Consider the following 12340-nt stretch of genomic DNA (forward strand, 5'->3'; position numbering starts at 1 on the left):
GAACCTGCCGGTCCATCTGAGCCTAAGTTTTGTTTTGTTATTAAAGAAGCTCTGTTTACGTTAATTCGCTTTTGGGTCCTCATTCACGCACCGTAACAGAAGAATCCGACCAAGAATGGACCCAGCGACTTCGGATCCTCTCCACTCAGCCGTCGAGATCCAGGGAGCGATGCTAGGCAGACACAAGCAGGAATTGTCTGCTGCTCGACATGCCGTTGAGACCCTGGCCACCCAAGTCTCCAACCTCACAGAACAGGTTCACCATCTCCGCCTCGATCCACCGGCCACTTCCAGGGCTTTCGAATCTCCGGAGCCCAGAATCAATAACCCGCCGTGTTACTCTGGGGAGCCCACTGAATGCCGCTCGTTCCTCACCCAGTGTGATATTGTGTTTTCTCTCCAGCCCAACACTTACTCCAGGAGCACTGCTCGTGTCGCCTACGTCATATCTCTCCTTACTGGACGGGCTCGTGAGTGGGGCACGGCAATCTGGGAGGCAAGGGCTGAGTGTACTAACCAGTATCAGGACTTTAAGGAGGAGATGATACGGGTTTTTGATCGATCTGTTTTTGGGGAGGAGGCTTCCAGGGCCCTGTCTTCCCTATGTCAGGGTAATCGATCCATAACAGACTACTCTATTGAGTTTCGCACTCTTGCTGCCTCCAGTGGCTGGAACGAGCCGGCTTTGCTCGCTCGTTTTCTGGAGGGTCTCTGCGCAGAGGTAAAGGATGAGATTCTCTCCCGGGAGGTTCCTTCCAGCGTGGATTCCTTGATTGAACTCGCTATTCGCATTGAGCGACGGGTTGATCTTCGTCACCGAGCTCGTGGAAAGGAGCTCGCGTTCTCCGTTGCCCCCCTCTCCGCATCACTACCATCTTCCTCTGCCGGCTCGGGTGCTGAGCCTATGCAGCTGGGAGGTATCCGCATCTCGACTAAGGAGAGGGAACGGAGAATCACCAACCGCCTCTGTCTCTATTGCGGTTCTGCTGGTCATTTTGTCACTTCATGTCCAGTAAAAGCCAGAGCTCATCAGTAAGCGGAGGGCTACTGGTGAGCGCTACTACTCCTGTCTCTCCTTCAAGATCCTGCACTACCTTGTCGGTCCATCTACGCTGGACCGGTTCGTCAGCTTCCTGCAGTGCCTTAATAGACTCTGGGGCGGAGGGCTGTTTTATGGACGAGACCTGGGCTCGGGAACATGACATTCCTCTCAGACAGTTAAAGGAGTCCACGGCCTTGTTCGCCCTGGATGGTAGTCCTCTCCCCAGGATTCAGCGTGAGACGCTACCTTTAACCCTCACTGTTTCTGGTAATCATAGCGAAACCATTTCTTTTTTAATTTTTCGTTCACCTTTTACACCTGTTGTTTTGGGCCATCCCTGGCTAGTTTGTCATAATCCTTCCATTAATTGGTCTAGTAATTCTATCCTCTCCTGGAACGTCTCTTGTCATGTGAAATGTTTAATGTCTGCTATCCCTCCTGTTTCCTCTGTCTCTTCTTCACAGGAGGAGCCTGGTGATTGTTTTGTTATTAAAGAAGCTCTGTTTACGTTAATTCGCTTTTGGGTCCTCATTCACGCACCGTAACACACATCCTCTCTCGTTCTCTGCAGACACAAAGCGAGGGAGGGAGAGGGTCATAGCCATGGGAAGTAGTTTAAGGGTGGGGTTGCTGCAAATGTTTTCGTAAAACGGGGATGCTGGCTGGCTTGATGTAACCATAGCATGACTTTACATGTAACTGTTGTGTTCAGATACAGTCCTATCCTGATTTGCCGGTGTTGTGTTCTGCTTATTGTTTCACGGTCTGGGTTTGACCTTTGTTTGTGTGTGTGTGTGTGTGTGTGTGTGTGCTATTTTGTTGCTATCTCAGTCCTGTAGTGGTATCTCATAGTGTTAGAGATATCCCTCGACCTGGGAACAGCTGTGGGTTTCACACACTCATCTGTCTGTTGTTGTTGTGTCAACCTGCTGATTCATTCTTTTTCAAGCCCTCAATTTTGTAATGATGTCTAAATGCAGTGTGTACACTGAGCATGCAAAACATTATGAATGCCTGCTCTTTCCAAGACACTGACTGATCAGTTGAAACCTGGTGAAAGCTATGATCCCCTATTGATGTCACTTGTTATATATATACAAAAGTATGTGGACACCACGTCAAATTAGTGGATTCGGCTATTTCAGCCACACCCATTGCCGACAAGTGTATAAAATCGAGTGCACAGCCATGCAATCTCCACAGTCAAACATTGGCAGTAGAACGACCTTACTGAAGAGCTTAGTGACTTTCAATGTGGCACCGTCATAGGATGACATCTTTCCAACAAGTCAGTTCGTCAAGTTTCTGCCCTGGTCAACTGTAAGTGCAGTTGTATATGGAAACGTCAAGGAGCAACAACGGCTCAGTTGCGAAGGGGTAGGCCACACAAGCTCACAGAACTGGACCACTGATTGCTGAAGTGTGTAGCGTGTAAAAATTGTCTGTCCTGGGTTGCAACACTCACTACCGAGTTCCAAACTGCCTCTTGAAGCAATGTCAGTGAAATAGGTTTCCATGGACAAGTAGTCGCACACAAGCCTAAGGTCACCATGCGCAATGCCAAGTGTCGGCTGAGGGACCAAACTGAACGATAATAGTGAATGTTATCTGGCTAAGGGATACTCCTTTCTCAAGAAAAAGTATTTCTTTGTGAACAGTTCCTCAGATCTGTGGTTCGTCATGTAAGTTAAGAGGGGTGTATTTTGGCTATAACAGATCTTTGTACTTTTCTGGTGGGACTTTTCAATGGTTCATTAGAGATAGCGCATCATTGAAAGTCAAAAAGGACTATTGCAAAGCTCTTAATAAACAAATATGTAGTTTAAGTGTAACTCCGACTGGTGTGTAGTTTGTAACTCTCCTCATTTGGTAAAGCAGAAAAAGGCCACCACACAAGGCACACCTGTTAATTGAAATGGATTCCAGGTGACTACCTCAAGAAGCTGGTTGAGAGAATGTGCAAGAGTGTGCAAAGCTGTCACCAAGGCAAAGGGTTGATACTTTGAAAAATCTCAAATATAAAATAAATGTCGATTTGTTTAACACTTTTTTGGTTACTACATGATTCCATATGTGTTATCTCATAGTTTGTCTTCACTATTATTCTACAATGTAAAAAATAGTAAAAATAAATAAAAACATTGAATGAGTAGGTGTTTCCAAATGTTTCACTGGTACTGTATGTTTTTAATTAATATTTTTTTTACAGTATTGAAAATCATACAGTCAGTATTTTGAAATACCCCGGTATACGGAATAAACGGTTTATCGCCCAAGCCTAGTTTTGATGTATTTTTAATACCTTTGAAGATTTTGTCTGCTAGATGTTTTTTAAGACCATCTGTTTGACCAGAAATCAAAGCATTCATCTATTCCCATTTTTTTTAACATAAAATTTGGAAAAAAATGATATATGCCTTAATTTCTAAAACATATAGACTCTTAGCTTTCATTTTACACCAAGTTTGATGTGCTTCTATGAACTTCACGTTAGTGCTCATGGGACTTTTTACATGGAATGCACTGAATGAAGTAAATCCAAGGCCAAGCATCCCATTATACTAAAGCTCTGAGTGGCCCACTGGTTTTACACAGAGGAAAATGGGAGACGGTGTGTGTGGGTTTGTGCGTGGACGTATGTATTCACGCATGTGTGGGACTGTGTGCGTCTTTGTGTGAGAACAACAGGGCAGGGTCTCTAGTTTACCGACCCCTTTAGGGAAGGGGCTATCCCATTCCACCCCTAACTCCTGGGACAGCTGAAGGATGGGAGAGGGAGTAAGAGAGGGAGAGTATAACAGAAAGGGAGAGAGAGAGTTGTCATTGTCCCTAGGGTCCAGCGATGGTTGAGTCACAGTGGGGGTTGGTGTGGTGTCATTGGAAGAGGAGTGTGGTTGTGTAGGCTTTTTGTAGAACTGGTAGCCTTGCCATGTAACCCTTTGTGGGTGTAGTGTGTGTGATTGCGTGTGAGTGTGTGGAGGGGGGTATGAGGGTGGTGTGGTTGGGATGAGGGGTGGATGGCTACAGATTGAGGGGTAATAGTTTGGCAGGCTGGCTGCTAATATTGTCTGAACGGGGGCTTCCAAACATACAGGCAGACCACCTGAAGGGCGGGGAGGGTCAGAGTTGGTTGTCATGGCATCTCCATTGTCTCTGTGTGCTGTGGAATGCCTCGGTACGGTAGCTAGCTATTCACTCAGCCCCACTTAGCTCCTCTAGCCCCCTCATTGTCTGTTCGTACCACTGTGTTAGTGTTAGAGCGTCCCCATACACTGGCTCTATTAGATTAGCTAAACGGCTAAATACACACTCACTAAAGACAGCCAACACCCACTCAACCCTTTTTCTACTCCACTTCTTGAGTCTGTGTTGCCTAATTAATTATTATCAAAGAGAGGAACTAATCCCATTTAGTCCTGTGTAGTGTAGTAGAGGATTTAGGCCCAAAATCAACTCCCTACCTCTACACAATATCCTGCACATTACCTCCAGCCCCCACTCGTTGACACTTCCTGTAATACCCCATACACTGGTAGATCTGAAAGAATTTGGTCACGTACACAGTTTAGCAGATGTTATAGCGGGTGCAGCAGTAAAATGTCAAACAGGTACACACATAATCAACTAAAAAGTAGAAAGAACAACAAGGAACGAATCCAATTAACAGTCCAAATAGCACTGTAACAGTAATCCAAATGCAATCTTTACGTATCTACACCGGATGAATTTGCACTATATGTCCTAGGAATCATATGTACAGCAGTAGATACTGTATATTAGAGTGAGCTACACAATACTGTACATATAAAGTGGGTCAACAGTATGTCAACTTTAAAGTGACCAGTGACTGTTAGGGTTGCACATTTTGGGGAATATTCAGAGGTGGAAACTTTCCGTGGGAATTAGCAAAAATATATGGAAATTTAACGGAAATATATGCAAATTAATATTACCACTATTTAAATGTTTTTTTGCATTGGATATATTTACCATATCATATGGAGACAAATATAAACCTTTTAACCTTTTAACTTATCATAAGTAGACATAATTGCAAATTATTAAAATCTTCCAATAGAAAAATTTAAATAATAATTTAGTTACGAATTGAACTTTAATTAAATGAGTTGACTCTTCACATGGGAGGATTTCACTGAACAACAAAAGAAAGGGAAGATTGACTGATCCCCAATGATCCTTCGCATCTCCCAAAAATGTTTTCAACATACATCTGTAAAATTATAGTCTAGAAACTAAAGCTTTGGTTGTTATCCTCTCAGGCTTCCATGTCTTCTCCCTGGACCTTCTCAATGTCCACCTCTTGAACATTAAATTTCACCTCGAGAGGTGTCAGAGTCAGCCTCTGAGGCCTCATCTTCACTGTCACTTTCCAACCTTGTTGAGGATGGCTCGTTGTCAGGCTCAAAGAGCCTAAAATTTGTCTGGATTGCCACCAATTTTTCAATCCTTGTATTGGTCAACCTGTTGCATGCTTTGGTGTGTGTTTTCCCAAAAAAGCACCAGTTGCGCTCTGAGGCATCTGATGTTGGTGGGATTTGGAGGATGATGGAGGCAACAGGGGAAAGAGCCTCAGATCCACAAAGTCCCTTCCACCAGGTGGCTGATGAGATATGTTTTGACGATAGATGCCATATTACATCTCCATCCCAAAGCCCTTGCTGGGAAGTGTACTTCACCAGACTGCCAAGAACCAGGCCAAGGTGGCGAGACACGGTAGTGATGACACCATAGGCCTTGTTGATCTCTGCACCAGACAGGATGCTCTTGCCAGCATGCTTGGGGTCCAACATGTACGTTGCGGCGTGTATGGGATTCAGGCAGAAGTATTCACGCTTTTTGATGTATTTCAGAAGTGCAGTTTCCTCTGCTTGGACCAACAGTGAAGTGGGCAGGGCCGAACGGATTTCTTCTCTTACATCTGCAAGCAGAGTGAACATCAGACAGGATGGCATTGTCTCCCTCAATCCGTGCAATGGCTACTGCTACAGGTTTCAGGAGTTTCAGGCTGCTTACCACTCTCTCCTAAAATACATTATACAGGAGGATCCTCTTGATGGGGCTGTCCATATCAGCAGACTGTGATATGGCCATTTCTTGGAGAGACTCTTTCTCCTCCAGGAGGCTGTGAAACCACCCCAACGGATGTTGCTGGACAGTTTCAATGTGATGCTCTTATTCTTCTCACTTTGCTTGGTGAGGTAGATTGCTGCTATAACTTGATGACCCTTCACATACCTAACCATTTCTTTGGCTCTCTTGTAGAGTGTATCCATTGTTGTGAACTCTGCATCCAGCAAATTAGTAAATATATAATGTCTGCTTGAAGGGGTGTATGCTGGGCGAAGAAAATTAAGAAATCTCTTCCAATACACATTGCCTGTGCGCATCAGAGGTGAACCAGTTGCATACACAGCTCGAGCAAGACATTCATCAGCATTTCTCTTACTACCTTCCTCCAAAACCTTCTGATTCCAGGAAGAACATGAGCTGTTGCTATCGATAAGGTATCTGATTCATCATTTTCACCTTGAATAGAAGTAGAAGTACTTTTGTCAGAGGTTGCTTGTTGTGAGCGCAGAGGGGACTTTATGCACTTGGCCAGATGATTCTGCAACTTGTTACATTCTTCACATATGATCTGGCACAGTATTTGCAAATGTACACAGCTTTTCCTTCTACATTAGCTGCAGTTAAATGTCTCCACACATCAGATAGTGCCCGTGGAATTTTCCTGTAAAGATTAGAAAGAAATTACTAAAACAAATAAAAAATACAATTCCATGTACAGATAAATAGTTAAACAGTTAGATTAAACAACTCCTTTGTAAGATACATGTTTTAAAATGAAATGTGTATGGAAACAGGTGAATTAACACTCCTCAGTTAGAAGGCTCAAGCAAGCTAAAACCCACATGGTAGCAAAACCTAACTAGCAGAAGTTGTTAACAAGTTTGAAATTATTTAAACACACTTTGCTGTAGGCTACTATTTACTAGTTAACAAACAATCATGCATGTCATATAAAATATATTCACCCCACCCAGTATTGTAATCAAAACTGGCCAGAAAGCATGTAGTCCTTGGCTCAGACAGTGTAGTAGTGTGGGCTCAATAGCATCTTATTAGTGTGCAAGATCTTGAAAATCAGCTGTACATGTGATGGAAGAATGCATTGTGCATGCAGAGGGTTGCAACTCCATTGAATTGAGGATAGTTTAACAAAATATGCCACAAGACCTAGAGTTGCCTTATGTGTATCCCACAAAAAAGGTTCACTGTTATAAGCTAACTTTTTTTGAGGAATTTAGGAAAAATTCCCCAAATTCCTGGGCTTACCTTCCCATGGAAAGTTTCCGAAAATTTCCCGGAAAGTTTCCGACCCTTTGCAAACCTAATGACTGTAGGGTATGTACTGTACATAGGGCAGCGGTCACTAAGGTACAGGGTAGACGTAGTAGCCGGCTAGTGACAGTGTCTGAAGTTCAGGTCAGGGTACTGGGCAGAGGCCGACTAGTGGTGGAAGATAGAAGCTGTTTACCAGTCTCTTGGTCCTAACTTTGATGCACCTGTACCGTCTCTGCCTTCTAGATGGTAGCGTGTGAACAGGCTGTGGCTGGGGTCCTTGATGATCATCTTGGCCTTCCTGTGACACTGAGTGCTGTAGATGTCCTGGTGGACAGGCAGTGTGCCCCTGATATTGTGTTGAGCTAACCACACCACCCTCTGGAGAGCCCTGTGGTTGCGGTGGGTGCAATTGCCGTACCAGGCGGTGATACAGCCCGACAGGATGCTCTCTGTAGAAGTTTGTGAGGGTCTTATGGCCCGGGGCCAAGCCAAATTCTTTCAGCCTCCTGATGTTGAAGAGGTTCTGTTGCGCCTTCTTCACCACACTGTCTGTGTGAAGGAACCATTTCAGGTTGTCGAACTTGACGTTTTTGACCCTCTCCTCTGCTCCCCCATCGATGTGGATGTCTCCTGAAGTCCCCGATCAGCTCGTTTTAAATTTAAGGGAGAGGTTATTTTCCTGGCACCACTCTGTGAGGGCTCTCCTCGTTGTTGGTAATCAGGCGTACATACCACTGTTGTATCGTCGGAAAACTTGAAAATTGAGTTGGAGACGTGTGGCAATGCAGTCATAGGTGAATAGGGTGTACAGGAGGGGGCTGATTCTCCTACCCATCAAACCCGTGCTGTTGAAACTGAAGCCTCTGAAGCTACCAATCACCACACAGAGATGGGCCTGTTCTGTCTAACTGCTCTCATAAAGCAGAGGCCTTGTCTTCTTTTCTGAAGGAGGGAGCTGGATAATTATACACCATACTGAGATACTCTCCTTTATTCCTCTAGTTAGAGCCCCACCCTCTTGCTGTTCCGTTCTCTAGCCTAAAGATTTCCAATAGATCCTACAGAATACACACAGATGTGATGAGGAAGTTAGGGTGGGTTTGCACTGAGCTTCAGTACTGGGGGACAAAAACAGTGTGCACAAGATCCTTTTCTGATCCCATGCCTGTCTTTTCCTCTCATGTCTCTCTTACAGAAGCCTACAGAGTTTGTGACATAGTCTATTATATGGGAGTAAACTATCCTACCATCTGAGATGCCTCTGTCTGTTGCATAATCTGTTTGTAATACAAAAGGGACACAAGCCAGTCTATCTAACCCTACGCAGTAAAACGCATGTGTTTGTAACGGTCTGATGTGTTCTGTTCCAGTGCTAATGACCAACTGGTAGATGCTTATTTATAAAACCGTCTTAGTTCCTCACTCCACCCTATCTGAGATATCAACTGCAGCAATGTCTGATTTTCAAGGTAGGCTATTCCATGATGACTGAATTGCACATTGTAAATATTCAACCAGGCCTGGCATTATGGGCAGGCCTTAGGGGCCTTGGCCCGCCTTACGGTACCTCATTGCCTTTCCAAATAAAATATTGGTCATTTATTTGACAGAGGCGCGTCCGACAGAAAAACGCATCAATCTCAGCGCCTGTCTGTCTCAGTATGTGTTGACCATGTATCTGATGCTGTCTGGACCAAAAGAATATGGCTTGTCATGCTATTCCTGGCCAGACAGCATCAGATACATTGGGCGCTGTTTTCGCTCGTTTGGATGCTTTCTCCGGTGATATAGTGTCAGCAGAGAGGAAGAGGCAAAGCGAGAGGGCTCACTTTCCACAAAATCTGTCCAATGTAAGCCCAACTAGTTTATATGGGAATAATGTGCAGACTTAAGCTTGTCACCTGCCTTCCCGCCTTTAGGACAAAGACTGCCATTGTTAGGGCGGAGACATGATGATCTCATCATTATATATAGACCCATTATATATAGATTCACTGGGTATGGTGGGGACATGCCCCCCAATTCTGAAATTGCATTTTAGAATTGGAATGTGAAGCAAAACGGTGTGTGCTTTAGGACCATGGGGACGTCTCCAAGCGATCGGGTAGGCTGTTTGCAGTGTAAAATAATAATCATAAAATGAAGAAAACAAAGTCCTCCCCACCAAAGTTGTGCCCCTGTACAGCTCTCTGGTTTCAGCCTCTTGCGAATTGGAAAGGAAAGTTGGCAGGTGCACAGTGCACCGTTAGGATGGTGGATTGCCCTAAAGTAAATTGATGTTTCATCAAAATTATCTAAATAATATCATTCAAAATACTTCACCAGCCTCTAAAATATGTGTGAAGATAATGTTTCTTGAGTATAATTTAAAACGTTGCATCAAGAAGAAGGGGAGGGGGGTTTGGCGAAGATATGGTGCGTCTCTCTCGACATAGCAAGCAAACAGCTTCGGGAATCCATCTGTTTTTGAATCAATTATATAGCCTAGATTAAAAATGACATTATTACAGTATATTCCTTCACTGGCCCAAGCTGCACACTGACGGGGATGATAGACCGGGCCAGAGGGTTTCAAATCCTCCCTATATGTCGAGCCCTTACACACACAGACAGGAGCATCCCTCTGCCTTTGTTGCCTTTTCAGAAAGTTGGTTTAATTTTGGTTAATTGCACATTACCGGTTGAATAAATCAGGAATAAAATTTTAAAAAACGGTATTTTTTTTCACTGGGACCCTCGAACCAATTTAAAATGTGTGTCGCACTGCCAAGCCAAACAGTCACAAATGCGACTGCAGTATCGAACCCTGTCGTGCTCTGTACTCTACCAGCCAGGGTTCTGCTGAAGCTGCTACTGCTCTAAACCCTGTTGCCAGGCTCAACCACTTAGCTGCATCAAGGCCCCCCTCCTCCCTCTCTCTGTGCAGTGCATTTCCCCTCCTTGAGTTGTAAGCAGAAGTTACTGGGTCTGATTACATTGTTATAGGGATGGATTCCCCCTTCACAGATGAAGCCTAGTGCTGGACATAACTTATTTTTTTTATCTCAATGGAGAATCTCCTTTGAAAATGCTTTTTAATCCAGGACGAGGTATAATCTGTGTCGGGGATACCGCCCCATAATGGTATTGAGCATAATGACATTCTACTGTATCGGTGCCTCTCCTCCTCTCTCCTGGTGTAGCTGGCGTGCTGCTGTGGCTCGGCAGGCTGCTCCTGTTGTTGTGGCTGCTGTCCTAAAATCAAGCAGTCCACATCGACACGCTTCATGTATGCCCTCTACTTCCTCCTCGTCACCGTCATCTGTGTCGTCATGATGTCACCCACCGTGGAGCAGGAGATGAGGGACCACGTGAGTATGCGGACGATCGCATGTAGACAGTCACACCCGCACGCACACACACACACACACACACCCACACACACACACACACACACACACACACACACACACACACACACACACACACACACCCGCACGCACACACACACACACACCCGCGCGCACACACACACACACACACACACACACACCCGCGCGCACACACACACACGCACGCACGCACACACACACACACACTCTGCTCTACACGCACGCACGCACACACACACACACACACACACACACACACACCCGCACACACACACACACACACACACACACACACACACACACACACACTCTGCTCTACACGCACGCACGCACACACACACACACACACACACACACACACACACACACACACACACACACACACACACACACCCGCACACACACACACACACACACATACTCTGCTCTACATGCATGCTCACACACATGAAACATGCTCACACCACCTAAATGTCTGGTCTTGTCTCGTATCCGGCCTTGATGTTGTTTTAGGCACAGAGACCCAGTAAATCTCTAGAATAGTTTTGGACGCTCTAAACTCCACATCAACCCTGTAATAAAGCCTTCCCTGGAAGAGTGGAGCGGTTCTATGGAAAAGGCTGCTGTGTGTCATTTCCTGTGTGTGTAATTGTACGGTAGTTAGGATGGCCTAGTTTAGTGCAGGCTGCCACGGGGGCTAACACAGAGTTACAGCCTCCCTCAGTGTGCTCTGTCCTGCTGCCAGTTCACTCCTGACTACAAGAGGAACGTGGCATGTACAGTAAACCCCACAGGTCAGTTACTACACCCTAGCTCAGTTATTCCAAATATATGTCCATGTACTGTAGGCTACATCTATTTATCAGGATACTCTACCAAGTTAATGCTTCATTCTCTGTCGGCCCCAGCTCAGTTAGTACAGAGGGCTCCAGTCTCCACATGGGCAGGTGAAGGCCACAGGTGTGAGGCTGCGAGGTGGTTATTATTCACAGAGGGAGGGTAGGGACTAGGGAGCTGAGTGAAAGAGGGAACGCCACGGTGCTATTCAGCGTTTCCTGGGTGTGTGCTTCTCTTTCTTCAGTATTATGGTGTTCTGTCTTTGCTGTGAGAAAGCTGCCACTTTCCGAATGGCTTTACTGCCCCAGACTGATCCTCTCTGTGGACTCTTAGCCAGTTGTTATTATGGAGAAAAGTCTTAGCAGCGCTCTGTTTGTTTGATCCACGGGAGCTGGGTCAGGAGCTTGGTCGGGAGCTGGGTCAGGAGCTGGGTCGGGAGCTGGGTCGGGAGCTAGCTCAGGAGCTGGGTCAGGAGCTGGGTCAGGAGCTTGGTCAGGAGCTGGGTCAGGAGCTGGGTCAGGAGCTGGGTCGGGAGCTGGAGATGGGCCAGGAGCTGCAGTAGGGGGTTTCCCTTCTGGATGAGATTCCCTCTAAAATGAGCCTAGCCCTTCATGAGCTAATTATGTTATCTTTCTCTGTCTCTCCGATGGGGATGTTATTATGCCTCATTGTAACAAAATACTATTACAACACTTTTCTACGTGTCATCTGGCTTGGTAAATAG

General features: G+C 45.5%; 1 protein-coding gene across 4 annotated transcripts in view; it reads left to right on the top strand.

Annotated features, from left to right (window-relative positions):
• Positions 1–12340, top strand: part of serinc5 (serine incorporator 5) — a 54861-nt gene that overhangs the window by 13133 nt on the left and 29388 nt on the right. For 2 of the 4 annotated variants that reach the window (XM_036979923.2, XM_036979925.2), the window contains exon 2: positions 10591–10758. The exons of the other annotated variants lie outside the window; for them this stretch is intronic. In XM_036979923.2, coding sequence (XP_036835818.1) covers positions 10591–10758 — 168 coding nt within the window. The remainder of the gene's footprint in view (positions 1–10590; positions 10759–12340) is intronic. 4 annotated transcript variants of the gene reach the window in all.

This window comes from Oncorhynchus mykiss, chromosome 6, assembly GCF_057628025.1.
Source record: "Oncorhynchus mykiss isolate SJ-2025 chromosome 6, ASM5762802v1, whole genome shotgun sequence".
NCBI lineage: Eukaryota > Metazoa > Chordata > Actinopteri > Salmoniformes > Salmonidae > Oncorhynchus > Oncorhynchus mykiss.